This window comes from Colobus angolensis, unplaced genomic scaffold (assembly GCF_000951035.1).
Source record: "Colobus angolensis palliatus isolate OR3802 unplaced genomic scaffold, Cang.pa_1.0 Scaffold314, whole genome shotgun sequence".
Lineage (NCBI taxonomy): Eukaryota > Metazoa > Chordata > Mammalia > Primates > Cercopithecidae > Colobus > Colobus angolensis.
The window spans coordinates 1419988-1441594 of record NW_012116422.1 but is presented as its reverse complement, the minus strand read 5'-3'; the positions used below and the strand labels follow the sequence as shown (position 1 = coordinate 1441594).

The 21607-nt window shown below is 38.6% G+C and overlaps 1 protein-coding gene across 2 annotated transcripts in view; it reads right to left on the bottom strand.

Moving 5' to 3' along the window:
• RAD50 (RAD50 homolog (S. cerevisiae)) overlaps window positions 1–21607 on the bottom strand; it is an 89886-nt gene that overhangs the window by 58484 nt on the left and 9795 nt on the right. Inside the window, exons 3-5 of one of the 2 annotated variants that reach the window (XM_011951064.1) lie at window positions 9941–10092; window positions 6600–6785; window positions 6041–6245 (exon numbers count right to left, since the gene is read on the bottom strand). In XM_011951064.1, coding sequence (XP_011806454.1) covers window positions 6041–6245; window positions 6600–6785; window positions 9941–10092 — 543 coding nt within the window. The remainder of the gene's footprint in view (window positions 1–6040; window positions 6246–6599; window positions 6786–9940; window positions 10093–21607) is intronic. The other variant, XM_011951065.1, reaches the window with a different exon arrangement.

Sequence of the window (21607 nt, the reverse complement as noted above, 5' to 3'; positions counted from 1 at the left end):
CCAGTTTTTGCCCATTCAGTATGATATTAGCTGTGGGTTTGTCATAAATAGCTCTTATTATTTTGAGGTACGTTCCATCAATACCAAATTTATTGAGTGTTGTATTTTTCTTTTTAAGTCAGGACTACTGAGAGGGCTAGAAATTCATGGTGAGTTACCAATGCATTCTGAGCCTGTAGGCAAATTTACATGAAGAGTATACTTTAATCCAAAGCTTGCTCAACCACAGAGGACTCTGAGCAAGTAAAGTACAACAAACGAGCTCAGTGGCCTGCTCTGAGGCTCGCTTCCAGAGACAGCTAGCTGGCTGCCTCAGCTCCTAGGAATGAATACTGGGATCTGGTTCGGGGCATTCTCTTATTGGATGATGCTGGGGATATTCTTCTAGTATTTGCCTCTATGATTCCAAAACTGACCAACTCTTCTTCTAAGACATTTTTAGAACCTACTTTTATTATTATTATTTTAAATGCAGAGACAAGGTCTTGCTATGTGGCCCTGGCTGGGGTGGCTATTCACAGGTGCAATAACAGTGCAATACAATTTGAACTCCTGGGCTCAAGTGTTCCTCCCACCTCAGCCTCCAAGTAACTGGGACTATAAGTATGCACCACCATGCCCAGCAGGACCTAATTTTAAACTAACATTAAGTTACTGGAATGCTTAGGTAGCAATTGCAAACTTTCATAATTGTACCAAAATGCATCCTTAACTTTAACATAATTTATTAAAATTATACTAATAGCATACCTTGTGATTTGCATATGAATGCAAACGGCCTAAAAACAGAAACTTTGTTTACTTTGTTCCCTAATGTATCCCCAGAACATGCAATAGGTGTTCAATGTTAGCTAAATGAAAGAGAGATTTGAAAAAAATAATTTTACCAAGAACAACAGTCACGGTATCACTGATTGAATGTCTGCTATGTTCCAGGCATTGTACTAGGTGCTGCTATAAATTCTCTCTAAGCCTCACAAAAGCATATACTAAGCAGGAGACTAAAAGGACTTAACTGACTTGTACAAAAACGTATTATAAACTATAAAACATTGAAGAATATTTTTGTGGCACTGGGTCAGACAAAGACTTCCCCTAAATATGAAACAAAAAGCATAAACCATAAGTGAAAACAGTTGATAAACTGTACCTCATCAAAATTTAAAACTCCTGTCCTCTGAAAAGCAGTTAAGAAATATCTGCAAAACCAATATCTGATAAAGGGCTGGTATCCAGAACATATTTAGAACTCTCTGCCCAGCACTGTAGCTCACACCTGTAATCTCAGCACTTTGGGAGACTGAGGCAGGCTGATCGCTTGAGCCCAGAAGTTTGAGACCAGTCTGGGTAACCTGGTGAGATCTTGCCTCTACAAAAAATTAAAAAACATTAGCTGGATGTGGTGGTGTGTGCCTGTAGTCCCAGCTACTCAGGAGGCTGAGGTGGAAGGATCACTTGAGCCTGGGAGTCAGAGGTTGCAGTGAGCCAAGATCACACCACTGCACTCTGGCCTGGGTGAGAGAGAGAGACCTTGTCTCAAAAAAAAAAAAGAACTCTCACAGCTCAATAATAAAATGACCAATAAATAAATAAAATTGAAAAATAGGCAAAAGATTTTTGCATTTTACTAACAAAGATATTCAGATGGCAAATAAATACATGAAAAGATGCTCAAAATCAATAATCAATTGACTAACTGATCAAGTAGGAAAACACAAATTAAAAAATATAAAGAAATACAACCTCACAATGAGATACTACCACACACCTACTATTATGGCTAAAATGAAAAAGATTGACAGTACTAAGTGTGGATGAGAATGCAGAGCAATTACATTCTCATAAATTATTGGTAAATTGTTGGTAGGACTACAAAGTGGTACCAGATGGTACAGCTAAAGTATATGTTAAACATATACTTACCATACAACCTAGCAACCCCATTCCTAAAGTTATCCAAAGACCTGTATACAAAAGTTTATAGTTTTATCTGTAACAGCCCAAAGCCAAAAACAACTTAATGTCCATCAGCCATGGAATAGATGAGGAAAAAAATTATAATATATGCATACAATGGAAGGAATGCTCCTCAGCAATAAAAAGGAATGAATTGCCGGGGCGCAGTGGCTCACGCCTGTAATCCTAGAACTTTGGGAGGCTGAGGTGGGCGGATCACCTGAGGTTGGGAGTTCGAGACCAGCCTGACCAACATAGAGAAACCCTGTCGCTACTAAAAATACAAAAAAAAAATTAGCTGGGTGTGGTGGCACATGCCTGTAATCCCAGCTACTCGGGAGGCTGAGGTAGGTGAATTGCCTGAACCTGGGAGGCGGAGGTTGTGGTGAGCCAAGATCACACCATTGCACTCCAGCCTGGGCAACAAGAGTGAAACTCCATCTCAAAAAAAGAATGAATTACTCACACATGCAGCAACACAGATAAATCCCAGACACAAAAGTCTGCATACTCTATGATTCTACATATGTGCCACTCTTTGGAAAAGGCAAAACTATAATGACAGGAAACAAATTAGTGGCTATTATGGATGGGAGCAGGGGGAGAGGACTGACTGCAAGGACTTTGAGAGAACTTTTTGGGGAGACTGAAATATTCTACATCTTCATTGTAGTGCTGGTTATGCTACTGTATGTATATGTCTTAACTCATAGAATTTATACTCTAAAAAGTGTGGGTTTTACCATATATATATTATACCTTAATAAACTTGACTTAAAAAGAAAAAGCAAGTATAAACTTAGGAATCAAAGGACTCAAATCCTACCTTTAACCCTTATTTCCACTGTGAACACCTGTGCCTCAGTTTTCTTGCCAATACAACCTCACAGAGTTACTATGGGGTTTACATCATACATTGTAAAGCACTTGGATTAGTGTTAGGCAGTAAACAATGAATGAGACCATTTGCACTACTTGTGAAAAAAACTTCTGTACTCAGAAAATACCTTTTGAGTAGAGTCTGACAAAGATAACTGGATGGATACTTAAGAGCAATGAATATTAACAGCTCCGTTATGATAATCTACAAAGTGCTCAGTTTCTTTCCATCAGTGTTTTCACCGCCTCTTGGTAGCACAAACATTATGACAATCATCTGGGCTTGGATCTTTCATGACATCTCTACCTGCTTCATTCCTTAAATCCAGCCAGTCACCAGATCCCCTGAATTCCTTCTTTGACATCTGTGTTTTGGTTCTAATCTCAGAGCACAAAACATAGGTTCTATCCCCAGAGTACACACCTAGTAAAAGGAGCTAGGACAAGCAGGCAGACAACAACAACGAAAACAGCCAAGTGGTTAAAGCTTAGGTGCCAGTGTGAAATGAGTTTTAAAGAATAGAGCAGCTGGGCTATCAAGTATAGAAGGACCATGAACTTGTGTATGGAAAAAATAAAAATTAGAAACGTATTCCTCTAGCAATTCCCATTTAAGGCAAGAAAGGAAAACAGATCTAAGTAGGGCAAAAAAAGAGGGCAGGATATGGTGGGATGGTAATAAAGTAGTTTATAAGAGAATGAGAGTTCCTGAAGATGAAGGGAATCAGTAAAAATGGGAAAGGATGCATTCTAGTGCATGGTTGAAAGGAAGTAGTCTTTTCTGGGAAGGTGATTTGACCCAAACTTTAATTGGGTTCTATGAAGGGAAGAATCTTCACATGTCAGAGCTAAAAAAGGACTCTGGAAGTCATCTACTTAATAAACATTTACTGAACCACCTGCTACGTGCCAGGCACTAGGCTAGGCTCTGAGGAAACAGAGAAGAATATTAAACCCTTGGAGAATTACTCACAATTAAACACAAACGAGCACATAAATACTTCAACCTCTGCTACGGCCTTGGTTAGAATCTTGGCACCACTCACTAAATCCTAGGTATTATCATTTAGCCCTACCTTGACATCATTTCCAATATAAATGCTTCATTTCAACAATATGGATTTCCTTGACAGTGTTCAAAGACGGCTTGGATTTTACTGTCTCTATGTCTCCAATGACCTACTCATTTATGATCAAAAAGGTCATGGCCAAATTTAGTCCTATGAAATCCTCTCTGGCTACCTCAGACAGAAATTCTCTTTCTTTATCCTCAGAGCTCCTACAGGTCTTGTTTTTTTTCTGCTTTACCGTTACACGTGCTTATCATCTCTCCAACCAAGATGCTCCTCAAGAAAATAAAATGTGGAGTGGGGCAAGGGGGAAAGACGAAAAAAAAAAGGAAATCTTTTCCAATATCTTGGTAATTACCACGGTGCTCACACAGAGTTATCAGGACAACTCATCCTAAAATATAACATACTCTTCCACTCTTCTGTCTATTGAACTAAGTCTGAAATCCATTAGCTTTCTATAATCTGACCCTGATTCATATTGATCATTTACTCCTTTTATATTGATTTACTTAACCCAGACTTTTCCTCTCACGATTCTATTCTGATTAAGCTTGTATAGGTAAATATACACATACATACAAGTGAATGTTTATATACACGTATGTATAGTATACATGCAGTTAAAAAAAGCCACAGGTAGAATATACTCTGGAAGGTCAGAGATGAGGAATGGAAGACTATCTTTTACTTTTCACCTAATATCCTTTTATAACTTTTTCACTGGGGGCACATATTACTTTTAAAAGAAAAGTCAAAATAAATACGAACATTTCCAGGCACAGTGGCTCATGCCTGTAATCCCAGCACTTTGGGAGGCCGAGGCAGGCAGATCACTTGAGGTCGGGAGTTCGAGACCAGCCTGACCAAAAATGGAGAACCCTCGTCTCTACTAAAAATACAAAAAGTTAGCTGGGCGTGGTGGCGCATGCCTGTAATCCCAGCTACCCCGGAGGCTGAGGCAGGAGAATTGCTTGAACCCAGGAGGCGGAGGTTGAGGTAAGCCGAGATCACACCACTGCACTCCAGCCCGGGCAACAAGAGCAAAACTCCATCTCAAAAAAAAAAAATGATAAATAAATACATACAAACATACATACATAAAATGTCTTCTAGTTTGCTGACTTGATTTCTTCCCATTCTTCAAGACCCACCTCAGCCCTACCTCCTCCCAGAAGCCCTTGCAATATATTTCTATGCACGGCCATCATTAAAGATGTATATATTTTCTACTTCACGATTCAAAGATCTATACTGGTATTTACAAGTGAGTTTTTAAAAATCAAATCAATACCTTCTTAAATGACTTAAAAAAATCTACTATCTAAAATGTAGAAAATAGCCATTTTTAAGAATGCTCTTACTTAGACTAGGAATACCTTAAGGACAGGGGGGTGCTGTTGTAGTCCTCTTTGTACCCAAGCACAGTATACCTTGACACAAAGAAGACACCCAATAAATGCTTATTAAATGAATGAATGGAATTTCCTGTAGGCCTTTCTTATAAATCACGGGGTTTAGACAGGTATACTCATTTGCAAATGTATCAACATGTTATGGATCAATTCTAAATTCTGTACAATTTTTGAATGTTTCAAAAACATTCTGCAAATTTTAAAAATTCTCTAGAAAGATCTGTCAATTTAAAAAAATCTTAATACAGAACTGTAGGGCTGGGTAATGATATTGCTATTTAACACCTAGTGATCTACACTACTAATTTAGTGTGATGCTACAAATTTGTTTTCTTTCAAATCCAAGCTCTTTGAGCAATTTAAAGACTAATATAGACCTAAAACATTAGCTCACTGATAATTTGAGAAATACACAAGCCATTCAGTTTCATATACAAATAAGGGGAGAATGTTACCATAGTAAAAAAAAAAAAAAAAAAAAGGACTACCTCTTTAGTATACAAGAAATTAACTACTGTATATCACTATGACTTTAGTTAATAACAATATATAATTGCTAAGAGAGTAGATTTTAAGTGTTCTCATCATTTAAAAAAATTGAATTTAATACACGTTAATAGCTTGATTTAGCCATTCCACAATGTATACTTATATCAAAACATCATGCTGTATGCCACAAAGATATACAATTTTTGTCAATTAAAAATAAAATCAAGTTACCTTCAATGGATCAAGTTCATTCTCATAGGATTTGACAATTTCCTTTGAAGATGTTAACTGGGCTTCCTTACTTGTAATCTGATCACGAATCTCACAAGCTTTTTCCTTATATTGCTTTAGATATTTTAGTTCCATTTGATATTCTTTTACTTTCTGACCTTGTGTCTGACGTACCTGCCGAAGTGTTTCCAAGGCTTTAATGTATCTTTGAAGACACGAAACAAAAATCAAATTTCTGGCAAAGTAAATTATGGTATATTCATACAGTGGGATATTATGCTGTCACTAAGGTTACAGTTACAATGAGTTTCTAATAACTTGGAAAATGCCTATGACATGGTAAGTGAAAAAAATTACATTTATACTGTCAATCAGGTATATAAATATATGCACAGAAAGACAAGTGAAAGAAAATATGCCCAGTGGTTGCTGCTGGGTGAGAGGTAGTAACTGATGACCTTTCTGCTTTTTAAATTCTTTCTGTTAAAAAGAAGCATCCAAATTGCAAACACGGTTCAATAACTTAATGGACTACAAAGTCTATTTAAGGGTTACAAACCTTGTTGCTGAAAAAATCTCATCAAACTTTTGCTTCAAAGCCTTTCCTTCACTTAAAGGCCAATTAGAATCTTCTTGATGACAGAAAATGACGTTATTTAGCACAGCCTTGGAAACCCCAAGAGAACTGATCATTTCTCGGTCAATTTCCGCACACTTAGAGCTTAGACTGACCTTTTCACCATGCCTACAGAAAATGAAAATCAAGAACATATGTAAAATAACCTTCAGTGTATCTACTCTATTGCTTAATCAGTTCATACTGTAATTCTAAAAAAAAAAGGCCCTTCAACTATCCCGTTAGAAATGGCTTCATCATGCCAAAAAGTGTAACTCTAAAACTATTTAGCACTTCACAGATGAAAAGATATGTAAAACAAAGTAGTTCAGGAAAGGAAGCCAGAATTTATTTTTTACATACAACAGACTGCTTTGGTGAGCAGAGGCAGTATCTGTCTTTACTGTTTTGCATACATTTCATTTTGTATTTTGAAAATATTACACTGGGCCAGGCACAGTGGCTCATGTCTATAACCCCAGCCATTGGGGAGGCCGAGGTGGGCGGACCACCTGAGGTCAGGAGTTCAAGACCAGCCGGACTAATACAGTGAAACCTTGTCTCTATTAAAAATACAAAAAAATTAGCCAGGTGTGGTGGTGGGCACCAGCTCCTCAGGAGGCTGAGGTAAGAGAATCACTTGAACCTGGGGGAGGTGGAGGTTGCAGTGAGTTGACATTGCACCATTGCACTCCAGCCTGGGAAACAAGAGTGAAACTCTGTCTCAAAAAAAAAAAAATTACACTGAATATATTAAGAATGCTTTGTAGAAGGCTAGAATGCACACAGATAGATCAACACGTTATCACATTAGGTCATGGAAAGACAATGGTAGCTTGGACTAGGACTAGAATGGTTGTTGTCGAGGTGGAAACAGATTCAAAAGACATTTAGATTCAACTTAGGTCTTAGTAATAGACTGGATATGGAAGGCAAGGACAGTATCAAGACTTAGGTTCTTGGTTTTTGTCACTGGATGGATAGTGGTGTCATTCACCAAGCTGAGGTATACCATAAGACCAAGTTGTTGGAGGTTTTTTAAGAGGGGAGGTCAAAGAGAAAGGACTGTGAGTTTGGTTTTGGAAACGTTGAATCTAAGTTGTCTCTGAAACAACTGGTAAAAAATCAGACATGGGGCCGGGTGTGGTGGCTCACGCCTGTAATCCCAGCACTTTGGGAGTCCGAGGCTGGTGGATCACGTGGTCAAGAGATCAAGACCACTGTGGCTAACATGGTGAAACCCTACCTCTAATAAAAGTACAAAAATTAGCTGGGCGTGGTGGCACACACCTGTAGTCCCAGCTACTCGGGAGGCTGAGGCACGAGAATTGCTTGAACCCGGGAGGCAGAGGTTGCAGTGAGCTGAGATTTCACCACTGCACTTCAGCCTGGGTGACAGAGCGAGACTCCATCTCAAAAAAAAAAAAATTCAGAGATGGGTAAATAGGTCTGGGTAAATGGGTCGGGAAACAGAGGTCTGGTTTGGAGATATAAATCTGTGAGTCATCTATGAACACAGAGTAGTTCGAACAATGGATAAGAATGTGATTACTTAGGAAGAAAATACAGAGCAAAAAAAAGGAGAAGATATACGACTGAGCCTAATGAGACTTCCAACCTTTATTGATGGGGTGAATGAAGTAGTATGTGGCTGTGATAGAGAGAACAGTATTGTATCATGGAGGTCTAGAAAAAGAAATTTTCAAATAAGAAGTGATAAACTAGTGTTTACTCAGCTATGGTACATGGAACAATGGTTCTCCAAGATGTCCACATTTTAATTCCTTCAATTTGTGAATGTTACATTGCACAGCAAAAGAGAATTAAGATTACAGATGGAATTAGGGTGTTAATCATTTGAACTTAAAATAGATTATCCTGGATTACTTGGATGGGGCAAATGTAATCATATGGGTTCTTTAATGTGAGAGAGGAAGGCAGAAGAAGAGAGAAGAGGTCACAGTGATTTGATACGAGAAGAACTATGCCCACTATTGCTTGCTTTGAAGACAGAGTAAGAGGGCATGAGCTAGAAAATATGGGTGGCCTCTAAAAGTTGGAAAGAACAAGGAAACATGTTCCCCCTCAGAGCCTCCAGAAAGAAACGTAACCTGCTAAAATTTTGATTTTAGCCCAGTGAGACCTAATTCAGACTACTAAACTACATAAGTGTAAGATAATAAATTTGTATTGTTTATGCCACTAAGTTTGTGTTTGTTATAGCAGTCATAGAAGATTAATAAATGAACTCTTACTACATATGAAGCATCTTATATGCATTAGCTCAACCCTGACAACATCTTTCTAAGATACGTACAGTGATAATCAATGCCTATTTTACAAATGAAATAAACAGAGGCTCACTCTTAGGTCTACTTTGTATAGCAGTAGCATTACCCTAATTAAAAACAGAGTTTTTAGTAACTTTAGTCAGAGGTGTTTCAAAGGACGAATGTGACTACAATTAGAGTGAAGAGGAAGTGAAGAAATGGAGACAGTGTCAACAACTCTTTTGAGAAGACTGGCTATAAAGGGGAAGAAGGAGACAGGTAGTAATTGGAGTGGAATGAAATCCCAGGGTATAAGAGATACTTGAGTGTGTTAAAATGGCAATGATGAAAACCTGCTTGAGAAGCCAGTATAGTGCCTCTAGCACATAGTAGATGTGCATTATTCGTTAAATAAAGGAATTACTTAATTAGTTAAAAGGGAGGAGAAGTAGCTGAACAGTCAAGTAATTTGCTCAACAAAGTCAGAGACTCGAATCTAAGGCAGTCAAATCCCCAAATCCATACCCATTAGAAAATGATACCTACCTCTAACAGAATGATAATGGTTGAAAGGAACAATTTATCATTCTGTCCTACTTGTTTGCTTCTCATCTCAACCATTCCTAAACACGACACTAGAATTTTTTACTCATTCAACCTGTATTTGAGTGATAATGCATTTTCAATTCAGCAACTGTTCAGAAATTACTCAAGAGAATGGAACATAACCTTAAGTCTTTAATGGGACCATTCTATTTAATTGACAAATAGTATACACAAAAAATCAAATGTTGATAGTGGAGGAAGGTGTGTTTGTGTGTAGGGGTAGGGAGAAAATGGAAGCTCAGTACTTTCTGCCCAATTTTGCTATAAGCCCAAAACTGCTCTAAAAAAACAAAGTCTAAAGTCTATTGAAAAAAATTTAATATGCTCCCCTAAACTTCAAGTAGTAAACAACCATCAACTTACAAACCTGAAAATAAACAGAAATTCAAATATCACATAAACACCTACTTTGTTCTAGTAATGACTCCTTCCAAAGTTTTAAATTCTGTCTTTTTGCTTTTCTGAGTACACACCATAGATCTTTGCACAGCTGTAAGTTCTCCATTGACATCACGAAATTGCAGACGAATCTGGGCTCTCACATCTGTTTCTTGAGCAACCTTTGAAGGAAAACAAGAGAAAAAACTTATGTTACTTTAATAAGCATCAGTGTTGGTTCTGAGAGAACAGGCATAAGCAATCTTACCCAGAATGAGGGAACAAAAAGAAAAACATCCAAAAGGAGTGACATTTTTACATGCTATCCAAAATATAGAATACTGTTTAATTAATTTATAAAAATGATATATTATCTACCTCCTTTATTCAGCATCATTAGGAGACAAGGTATGCAGATTTTTCAAATAAATGCATTTTATCTCTGTAAGCACCAAAAATGTTTTTTATCACTAAAAATCACAAATTTATAGAAAGGTAGAATGATTTGGTTTGGCTTTGTCTCCACCCAAATCTCATCTTGAATTTCCATATGTTGCAGGAAGGATCTGGTGGAAGGTAACTGAATCACGGGGACAGGTCTTTCCCATGCTGTTCTTGTGACAGTAAGTCTCACAAGACCTGATGGTTTTATAAGAAGGAGTTTCCCTGTACAAGCTCTCTTTGCCTGCTGCTGTCCAGGTAAGATGTGACTTCCACCTTCTTGCCTTCCACCATGATTGTGTGGCCTCCCAAGCCACATGAAACTGTAAGTCCATTAAACCTCTTTATTTTGTAAATTGTCCAGTCTCAGGCATATCTTTATTAGCAGTGTGAAAACGGACTCATACAGTAAATTGGTACCAGGAGTGGAGCGCTGCTGAAAAGTTACCCAAAAATGTGGAAGCAACCTTGGAACTGGGTAACAGGCAGAGGATGGAACAGTTTGGAGGGCTCAGAAGACAGGAAAATGTGGGAAAGTTTGGAACTCCCTAGAGACTTGCTGAATGGCTTTGACCAAAATGCTGATGAGGATATGGCCATTGAAATCCAGGCTGAGGTGGTCTCAGATGGAGATGAGGAACTTGTTGGGAACTGGAGCAAAGGTGACTTTTGTTATGCTTTAGCAAAGAAACTGGCAGCATTTTGCCCCTGCTCTAGAAATGTGTGGAACTTAGAACCAGAGAGATGATTTAGGGTATCTGGTGAAAGAAATCTCTAAGCAGTAAAGCATTCAAGAGGTGACTTGGGTGCTGTTAAAGGGATTCAGTATCAAAAGGGAAACAGCATAAAAGTTTGGAAAGTTGCAGCCTGACAATGCGATTAAAAAAAAAAAATCCCATTTTCTGAGAAGAAATTCAAGCCACCGGCAGAAATTTAAGCCACCGGCAGAAATTTGCATAAGTAACGGGGAAACAAATGTTAATTACCAACACAATAAGGAAAATGTCTCCAGGGGCATGTCAGAGACCTTTGCGACAGCGCCCCCCTTCACAGGCCTGGAGGTTTAGGAGGAAAAAATAGTTTTGTAGGTCAGGCCCAGTGTCCCTCTGCTGTGTGCAGTCTAGGGACTTGGTGCCCTGTGTCCCAGCTGTGACCAAAAGAAGCCAAAGTACAGCTTGGGCTGTTGCTTCAAAGGGTGGAAGCCCCAAGCCCTGGCAGCTTCCATGTAGTGTTGAGCCTGCAGGTGTACAGAAGTCAAGAATTGAGGTTTGGGAACTTCCACCTAGATTTCAGAGGATGTATGGAAACACCTGGATGCCCAGGCAGAAATTTGCAGCAGGGGCGGGGCCCTCATGGAAAACCTCTGCTAGGGCAGCATGGAAGGGAAATGTGGGGTTGGAGCCCCCACAGAGTTCCTATGGAGGGGACTGCCTAGTGGAGCTATGAGAAGACAGCCACTGTCCTCCAGACTGGCAGATCCCCCAGAATAATAGATCTACTGACAGCTTGCACTGTACACCTGGAAAAGCCGCAGACACTCAACACCAGCCCGTGAAAACAGCCAGGAAGGAGGCTATACTCTGCAAAGCCACAGGAGCGGAGCTGCCCAAGGCCGTGGGAGCCCACCTCTTGCATCAGAGTGACCTGGATGTGAGACATGGAGTCAAAGGAGATCATTTTGGAGCTTTAAGATATGCCTGCCCTACTGAATTTCAGACTTGCATGGGGCCTGTAGCCCCTTTGTTTTGGCCAATTTCTCCCATTTGGAATGGCTGTATTTACCCAATGCCTGTACCCCCCATTGTATCTAAGAAGTAACTAACTTGCTTTTGAGTTTACAGACTCATAGGCAGAAGGGATGTACTTCGTCTTGGATAAGACTCTGGACTGTGGACTTCTGAGTTAACGCTGAAATAAGACTTTGGGTGACCATTGGGAGGGCATGATTGGTTTTGAAATGTGAGGACATGAGTTTGGGAGGAGCCAGGGATGGAATGATATGGTTTGGCTGTGTCCCCACTCAAATTTCATCTTGAATTCCCATGTGTTGTGGGAGAAACCAGGTGGGAGATAATTGAATCAAGGGGGCAGGTCCTTCCCTATGCTGTTCTCGTGATAGTAAGTCTCATGAGATCTGACGGTTATTATAAGGGGGAATTTTCCTGCACAAGCTCTCTTCTCGTTTGCCACCATGTAAGACATGTCTTTCACCTTCCACCATGATTGTGAGGCCTCCCCAGCCACATGGAACTGTAAGTCCATTAAAGCTCTTTCTTTTGTAAATTGCCCAGTCTTGGGTATGTCTTTACCAGCAGTGTGAAAATGGACTAATACATAGAACTACAGTATACACAGCTTTCCTGCCCCACAAACCACATGAAAGTAAGTTGCTGATCTGACGTCCCAACACTAGTATTTCCTACAAAACAAGGACATTTTCAACCACAAAAATCAGGAAACTGATACTGATATATTACTACCACATGGTCCACAAATCCCATTCAAGTTTTGTCAGTTATTCCAATATGTGATAAGTTACCTTTAACTCAGCTGTGGCATATAAAATAATGGTTCTCCAAAGACATCCACATTCTAATCCCTTGAATTTGTGAAGGTTACATTACACAGCAAAAGAGATTGACATTACAGATGGAACTGGGGTGTCAATCACTTGACTTTAAAATAGAAAGATTATCCTGGATTATTTGAATGAGGCAAAGTATCCACAAAAAATTAGATGCTGACAGTAGAGGAGGCTGTGTGTGTATGTGCAGCGAATATACAGAAACTGTACTTTCTGCTCAATTTTGCTATAAACCCAAAGCTGATCTACAAAACAAAGTTTAAAGTCTGTTGAAAAAAATTTAATATGCTCCCTTAAACTGAAAGTAGTAGAAAATGATCATCATCTTATAAGACCTAAAAGACCAACAATGAACAGACATCGATTTTTTCTGATGTTTTCTGTCTTATATTAATATGGTCACTTCAGCATTCTTTTCATTAGTTGGCACAGTATATTTTTTCCATCCCTTTGTCTTTAACTCATCTGTACTATTATATATAAAAACACTGTTATTCCTTTTACTCTATTTAGGGTTTTTTGGTTATTGCCCTCCATCTTTCTCACGTTATGTTTTTATTTTTATGTTTTTATTTATATCTATGAAGATAGTTGTAAGATTTATAATAAGATTTTAAGGTTCTTATCTACTAATTCTATCACCTCTTCATCTCTAGGGTAGTTTTGTGGATGCCTTCCTCACTCAGTCCTACCTAATGGCTTTTGGACTGAATTAATCAGGAATGAATAACTATTCCTCCGTTAGTTATGCTGAGAGTTTTTGTCATGAATGAGTATTACATTGAAATGCTTTTTCTGTATCTATTGATGCTCATATAATTTTTCTTCTTTATTATGTTAATGTGGCAAATTACACTGATTGGCTTTTTCTTTTTCTACTGCCTAATTCATTTGTCCCAGTATGTGCTTTACAGCAAAAGGATCCAGTTCAGAATTACACTTTGTATTTGGTGGTTATGTCTCTTTACTTTCTTTCAGCCTGAAACAGTTGCTCACATTTTCCTTGACTTTCATGACTGATAATTTTGAAAAGTACAGATCATTATTTTGTAGAACACCTCCCAAAATTTGTGTAATATTTCCTCATGACTAGAATCAGGTTATGTATCTTTGGCAGGAATATTATACAAGTGATGATGAGTTCCTTTTTCTGCATCTCATCAGATAGGACATCGTTTCCATTTATCTCATTACTGAGGGTATTAACTTCAATCCATTTTTTTTTTTTTTTTTTTTTTGAGACAGGGTCTCACTTTGTCACTCAGGCTGGACTGCAGTCACCTCACTGCATCCACGAACTCCGAGTCCTAAGCGATCCCTCTGCCTCAGTCCCCCAAGTAGCTGGGACTATAGGTGCATGCCACCACGTCCCGTCAATTTTTGTAGTTTTTATAGAGATGTGGTTTCACCATGTTGCCTAGACTAACTTCAATCTCTTGATAAAGGTGTATCTCTTAGCTTCTCCACCAAAAAATTTTTCTTACTTTACAATTACTTAATAATTTGAGGGAGAGATGCAGAGACCATATAACTATCCCATACTTCATCAAACTTTCTTCCATTAGTTTTAGCATCTACTGTTTCTTACCTGAATAAATTATTACGATAGCTATCAAATACAGGCATACCCCATCTTCTTGTGCTCTTCAGAGGTGTGTGGCAACTCTGCATCTAACAAGCCTATTGGTGCCATTTTTCCAACAGCATGTGCTCACTTTGTGTCTATGTGTCACATTTTGGTAATTCTCACAACATTTCAAACTTTTTCATTATTATTGTATCTGTTACAGTGATTTGTGATCAGTGATCTTTGATGTTACTACTGTAATTGTTTTAGTGTGCCACAAACCATCCACATATAAGAGGTGAATTAATCCATAAATGTGTGTATTCTGACTGCTTTACTGACCTGCCATCCCCCTGTCTCTCTCCCTCTCCTTGGAACCTGATTGGCTGAGACACAATAATACAGAAATTAGGCCAATTAGTAACCCTACAATAGCCCCTAAGTGTTTAAGTGAAAGAAGAGTCAAAAGTCTCTTGTTTTAAATCAAAAGCTAGAAATGATTAAGCTTAGTTGAGAAAAGCATATCAACATCCAAAACAGGTTGAAAATTAGGCCTCTTTTATCAGTTAGCTGAGTTGTGAGGGCAAAGGAAAAGTTCTTGAATAAAATTAAAAGTGCTACTTTAGTGAACACCCAAATGATAAGAAAGTGAAACAGCCTTATTGCTGATATGGAGAAAGTTTTAGTGGTTGGGATAGATTAAACCAGCCACAACATTCTCTCAGGCCAAAGCCTGAGAGACCCTAACTCTCTGCAATTCTATGAAGGCTGAGAGAAGTAAAGAAGCTGTAAAGAAAAGTTGGAAGCTAGTAATGGTTGGTTCAAAAGAAGCTGTCTCCATAATATAAAAGTGCAAGGTGAAGCAGCAAGTGCTGATGCAGAGCTGCAGCAAGTTATCCAGAAGACCTAGCTAAGATAATTGATGAAGGTAGCTACACTAAACAACAGATTTTCAATGAGACAAAACAGCCACCCATTAAAACTTAACCTAAAATATCTAAGGTATGCCTATAGTAATTTTCTAGTTCCATTATTCCTTTTATATTAGTTAAAGTTCTAGTATAAGGGGCTTTGCTCTTTCTCCACTATTTTCCCCCCATTTTCTTGTATCAGTATGAACTCATAGATCCCTTACTTGGGCTCCAATTCCCCACCAGGCTGTCACAGCTTGTTTTTGTGGATGCCTTCCTCACTCAGCCACACCTAATGGATTTTGGACTGAATTATTCAGGAATTAATATTCCTCCATTAGTTATGCTGAGAGTTTTTATCATGAATGAGTATTAAATTGAAATGTTTTTTCTGTATCTATTGGTGCTGATATATTTCTTTTTTATTCTGTTAATGTGGCAAATTATACTGATTGTCTTTCTTTTTCTACAATCTCTCTAGCATGATCTAGCTGCATCTCACACATTTTTACATGCTATACTTTTGATTCATTTAAAGTATTTTTTCTAATTTCCCTTGTGATTCGTTTTTGATCCATGTAATATTTAAAAATGTGCTGCTTAATTTTCTAATATTTGGGGATTTTCTGGTTATTTTCCTGCTACTGATTTCTAGTTTAATTCTGGTGTAGTCACAGAATACATTATCTATGACTTTACCAATAGATACAGAAAAAGCATTTCAATTTAATACTCATTCATGATAAAAAACTCAGCATACACTAATGGAGGAATATTAATTCCTGAATACTTCAGTCCAATTTACTGACACTTGTTTTATGGTCCAGAATGTTGGACTATCTTGGAGAATGTTCCACATGCACTTGAAAATAACGTGTATTCTGCTGTTGTTCAATGGAATGTCCTATAAATGTCAATCAGGTTGATTTGGTTAACAGTGTTGTTAAAATTTTCCATATACTTACTGACATTTCATCTGCTTCTTCTGTTTCTCTATTGAGAGGGGTATTGAGATCTCCAGCTAAACTTACAGATTTGTGTATTTCTTCATTCTGTTTCATAGGTTTCTGCCTCATATATCTGGAAGTTTAACATTTAGAATTTTTGTGTCCTTGCAGTAAATTGACCTCTTATCATCATAAAATGTCTCATTTTCCCTAGTTCTGATGTATTCTGTCTGGTATTAATATGGTCACTTCAGCTCTCTTTTCATTAGTTGGCACAGTATATTTTTTTCCATCCTTTTGCTTTTAACCTATTTGTACCATTATACACAAAAGCAGTTATTCCATTTACATTATTTGGGTTTTTAAAATTATTTTCTATTTTTCTCATTATGTTTATGTTTTTCCTTTATATCTATGAGCATATTTATAAGATTTATAATACGGTTTTAGGGTTCTTATCTACTAATTCTATTATTTCTTTCATTTTGGACCTGTTCATATGATTTATTTTTCTCTGGTTATGGGTCCTATTTCCCCGCTTCTCTGCTTGTTAACTTCTGATTGTGAATTTTGCATTGTTGGGTGAAAGATTTTGTTTTATTCCTTTAATGAGTATTGAACTTTGTTCCGGCATGCAGCTAAGTTTTTTGAGCAACAAACAGTTGGATTCTTTTGAACTTTTGTTTTTAAGGTCTGTAAAGGGGGGCCTAGAGCAGCTTTTACTCTAGGACTAATTTACAATCACTTTTCTTCAGCCTCAAAAACTTCCTTTAACAATTACTATAGCGCAAGCCTGTCTGTAACAAATTACCTCCACCATTTTTTTAAAATCTGAAAATTTTCTCCATTTCACCTTCAATTTTCAAAGAATATTTTTGCTGGATATAGTTTAACTTTTATTCCCCAACACCTTAAAGGTGCTGTCCCACTGTTTTCAGGTTTATATTGCTTTTCCTAAGAAGTAATCATACTCATTATTCTTTCCCTCTGCATAATGTGATACTTTTTCCTCCACCTGTTTTTAAGATTTTATCTTTAGTTTTGAGCAATTTGAATGTAATGTACAACATAGGTATGTTTATGCTGCTTGTGATGCATTCAGCTTCTTGGGTCTTTTTTTAAACAGTTTTTATTACTCTGTTTAGATGTCTTCCCACACATTATGTCGTTCACCTTTTCCTTTAAGTCCTTGAGCTTATTTATCATAGCTTTAAAAAAACCTAGTCGAGTGTGGTGGCTCACGCCTGTAATCCCAGCACTTTGTGAGGCCAAGGCAGGTGGATTACAAGATCAGGCTAGCTAATACGGTAAAACCCCATCTCTACTAAAAAAAAAAAAAATTAGCCACACATGGTGGTGGGCGCCTGTAGTCCCAGCTACTCGGGAGGCTCAGGAAGAAGAATTGCTTGAACCCGGGAGACAGAGGCTGCAGTGAGCTGAGATCGTGCCACTGCACTCCAGCCTGAGAAACAGTGTGAGACTCCATCTAAAAAAAAAAAAAAAAAAATCCTTGTCTGCTAATTCCAAAATCTGTCATCTCTGGATCTGTTTCTACTCACTTTTCCCTTCTCAGGTGTAGACCACATTTTCTTTTGCATATTCCCACTAATTTTTAAAATTATATTCTGCACATTATAGATACCACATTGAGAGCTTGGATTGAGCAGACTTCCTTTAAAAAGTCTTGAGTTTTGTTCTAGCAGCCCGTTGATTTACTGGCAACTCAGCTTGATTCTATCAAAACTTCGTTTCAGTATTTGTTAGGTGGGCCTTTCTGAGGTCTCAAGTGAACACTGGAGAGTTCCACGAGGTCACTCCATTCTGGCATATCAGGACTCAAATGTCCTGCAGCACTGTGTGACCTTTAGAATACACCACTCACAGCCCCACTTCCCACCTTGATAGTTGTTCTCTGCTAGCTCTCATTACATCTCATCCTATATATGGACAGCTTAGTATTTGGCCAAAGACTCAAAAGATCATTATGCAGACTTCTGGTACACCATCTCTGCACAGCAACCCTACTTCAGTACTCTGCTCTACAATTTCCAGTTACTTTAGCAAATCCAAAATCCTATCTTTGTTTCATCTGCCTAGTGATGCCCAATTCTGCCCAGCTCTCTACTGGATTCCAATTCCATGTGCCAAAGTTTACAAAATGTTCCTAGGTAGAAAGCTGGAATGAAAGCAGAATCACCTTTTATGTTTTTCCTTTCTCAAATAATATAGCCCTGCATTATCTGTTGTCCAATGCCTGCAAATAGTTGTTTCACATACTTTTCCAGTGTTATAGTTATTCATCTTGAGAGTATAAGTGTGACACTCATTATTTTGTTGCAACCCAAATCAGAAGTACTGGATTCTGCTTTGAAAAAAAAAAAAAAAAATCAGGAAATATTCTTTGTTGACTTTTTAATGACTTCTTGGCATGAATTTAACTCTGATATTAATTCAATTAATCACTCAACAAATATTTATAGGCACTTTGCAGGTTTCATGTGTTGTTTTGGTTCAAAATGATAGACTTTTTTCCTCTGGAGCATGGAAGATAGGTTAAATGTAGAGAAGGTATGCTAAACACCATCATAAGTGAAGTACAGGATAATCTGGGAGTACAAAGCAGGGGCATCTAACCTATCTAGGAGAGCTCAGAGAAGGTATTCTAAAGGAAGTGAATGTTTAAATGAAACCTGACAGATGAGTAGGAGTTAACCAGATGAAAAGATCTGAGTCACTACGTGACTACAGAAATTTCAGAATGTTTGGCATAGAAAGTAGGGAAAAGAGGAGTACCATCACAAAACGTTTCAGAAATTAACAGCCTTCTAAACATGGTAAGGCTTCTGGACTTAAGATGATGGCACTAAATGGTTTGAACCAGGGGAACTGCATGAAGTAGATATGCATTTTAGAAGAATTATTTTGTCTTTAGGGTGAACAGAGTGAACTGAGTCAAGACATGAAGCAGCGAGTAATCGAGGAGAGATAGGAAGGCAGCCTGGACAAGGGTTTTAGCATTGATGATGGAGGTAAAGTGGCTACTCAGAAACAGCCTCTTAGGATACAGACATTTCAATGAGGAGGTGGCCAAAGGTCAGTATAAAGTTTTGAAAGCCCAGAGACTGGACTCTGTCATTTCATCATAAGGAGAGTGTTCTGCTGAGGGTTTAATCCACAGCAGTTAAACCAAGGAACTATGTATTTATACAGCAAAAAATTAATCTGTTTACACTGTTCCTGACTAGAAAGCCAAATACACATATATTCGTTCTCCATGGTATCTACCTTTCGAGGACCTAGCTACCTGGCAAACATCAAATTAGTAAACAGAACTTAAGCAAGGGCTATCTTGTAGCATTTCTATCACCATATTGTTGTTGATACTCTTATTGAAGAAGAGTCACTTCAAAAAGTGTAATTTAGATTGAATTATTAAAACAAAGAAATGTGTATTATACTTCAGAACAATTTCTATCAAAAATAAAATACAATAAAAAATAAGAAAAAGCCTTCTTTCTCCAAACAATCTAGCTGTAAAACCATTAGGTGGAGCAGAAGAAGGTGTGTGCTCATGCCAGCTGAAGGTTAAGGCACCTAAAACTCAGCCTAGAGTGGAATAAATGAGCTTGAGTAGGCTGAGAAGGGTACCCTCATGGGGAAGGAGCTTAGCACAGAGTTTCAAGAGTCCAATCGTATCAGAGTTCCAGCAGGATGAAAGAGGAATCCACGAATAGGGAGGATCCAGCTCAGAAGCAGTGTCCACGCCAGGGAATAGCGTGTGGATTCAGAGTCTGATAATGATGAGAAGGGGGCCCACGTCAGGGGTAAGTCGGCTAGGGGGAAGTCAGATCATAGAGTAGAAAGGGCATTCTTGCAAGAAGCCGCCTGGTATAAAGTATCAGACTGGGAAGAGTGACCCTCTCAGTGACACAGATCTGGGGAGATTCAGGTCACAGAGTACAGTTCGCATCCCTGTAAGAGGTCACCTGGTATCAGACAAGGCTGGGGAATGAGGACGTGATCCAGCACCAGAAGTCAAAGTCTATACAGAACAGGAAAGCATCCTGTGAGGGAGTCAGAATGAAGAGTCAGAGCCTATACAGGGTAAGGAAGACTGGCATACAGGGATGGAGTCAGCCCATATTGGGTGCTAGAGCCCTGACGCAATGATGAGATATTGATTACATACAGGAGGATTAAGTCAATATATTAAGATTATAGTTGTATTAGTACATTCTTGCACTGCTATAGAAAAAACCTGAAACTGGGTAACTTATAAAGAAAAGAGGTAGCTGGGTGCGGTGGCTCAAGCCTGTAATCCCAGCACTTTGGGAGGCCGAGGCGGGCGGATCATGAGGTCAGGAGATCAAGACCATCCTGGCTAACACGGTGAAACCCAGTCTCTACTAAAAATATAAAAAATTAGCCGGGCATGGTGGCGGGCACCTGTAATCCCAGCTACTTGGGAGCTGAGACAGGAGAATGGCGTAAACCCAGGAGGTGGAGCTTGCAGTGAGCCGAGAGCGCGCCACTGCACTCCAGCCTGGGTGACAGAGCAAGACTTCATTTTAGGAAAAAAAAAAAGAAAAGAGGTTTAATTGGCTCACGGTTCCACATGCTGTACAGGAAGCAAGACTGGGGAGGCCTCAGGAAACTTACAATCATGGCAGAAGGCAAAGGGGAAGCTGGCACATCTTAAATGGCCGGAGCAGGAAAAAAAGAGTAAAGGGGGAATTGTGACAGATTTTTAAACAACCAGATCTCATGAGAACTTACTCACTACCATGAGAACAGCAAGGGGGAAATCCACCCCCATGATCCAATCATCCCAACCACGTCCCTCCTCCAACATTGGGGATTACAATTTGAGATGAGATTTGGAAGGACAGAAATCCAAACCATATCATTCCACCCCTGGCTCCTCCCAAATCTCATGTCCTTCTCACACTGCAAAACACAATCATCCCTTCTCAACAGTCCCCCAAGTCTTAACTCATTTCAGCATTAACTCAAAAGTCCACAGCCCAAAGTCTCATCTGAGACAAGGCAAGTCCCCTTGGTCTATGAATCTGTAAAATCAAAACAAGTTATTACATCCAAGATACAATGGGGGTACAGGCATTGGGTAAATCTACATGTTCTAAAAGGGAAAAATCAGCCAAAGCAAAGGGCTACAGGACCCATGCAAGTCCAAAACCCAGCTGGGCTGGGTTTTATTTTTTTAATTTATTATTATTTATATTTTAT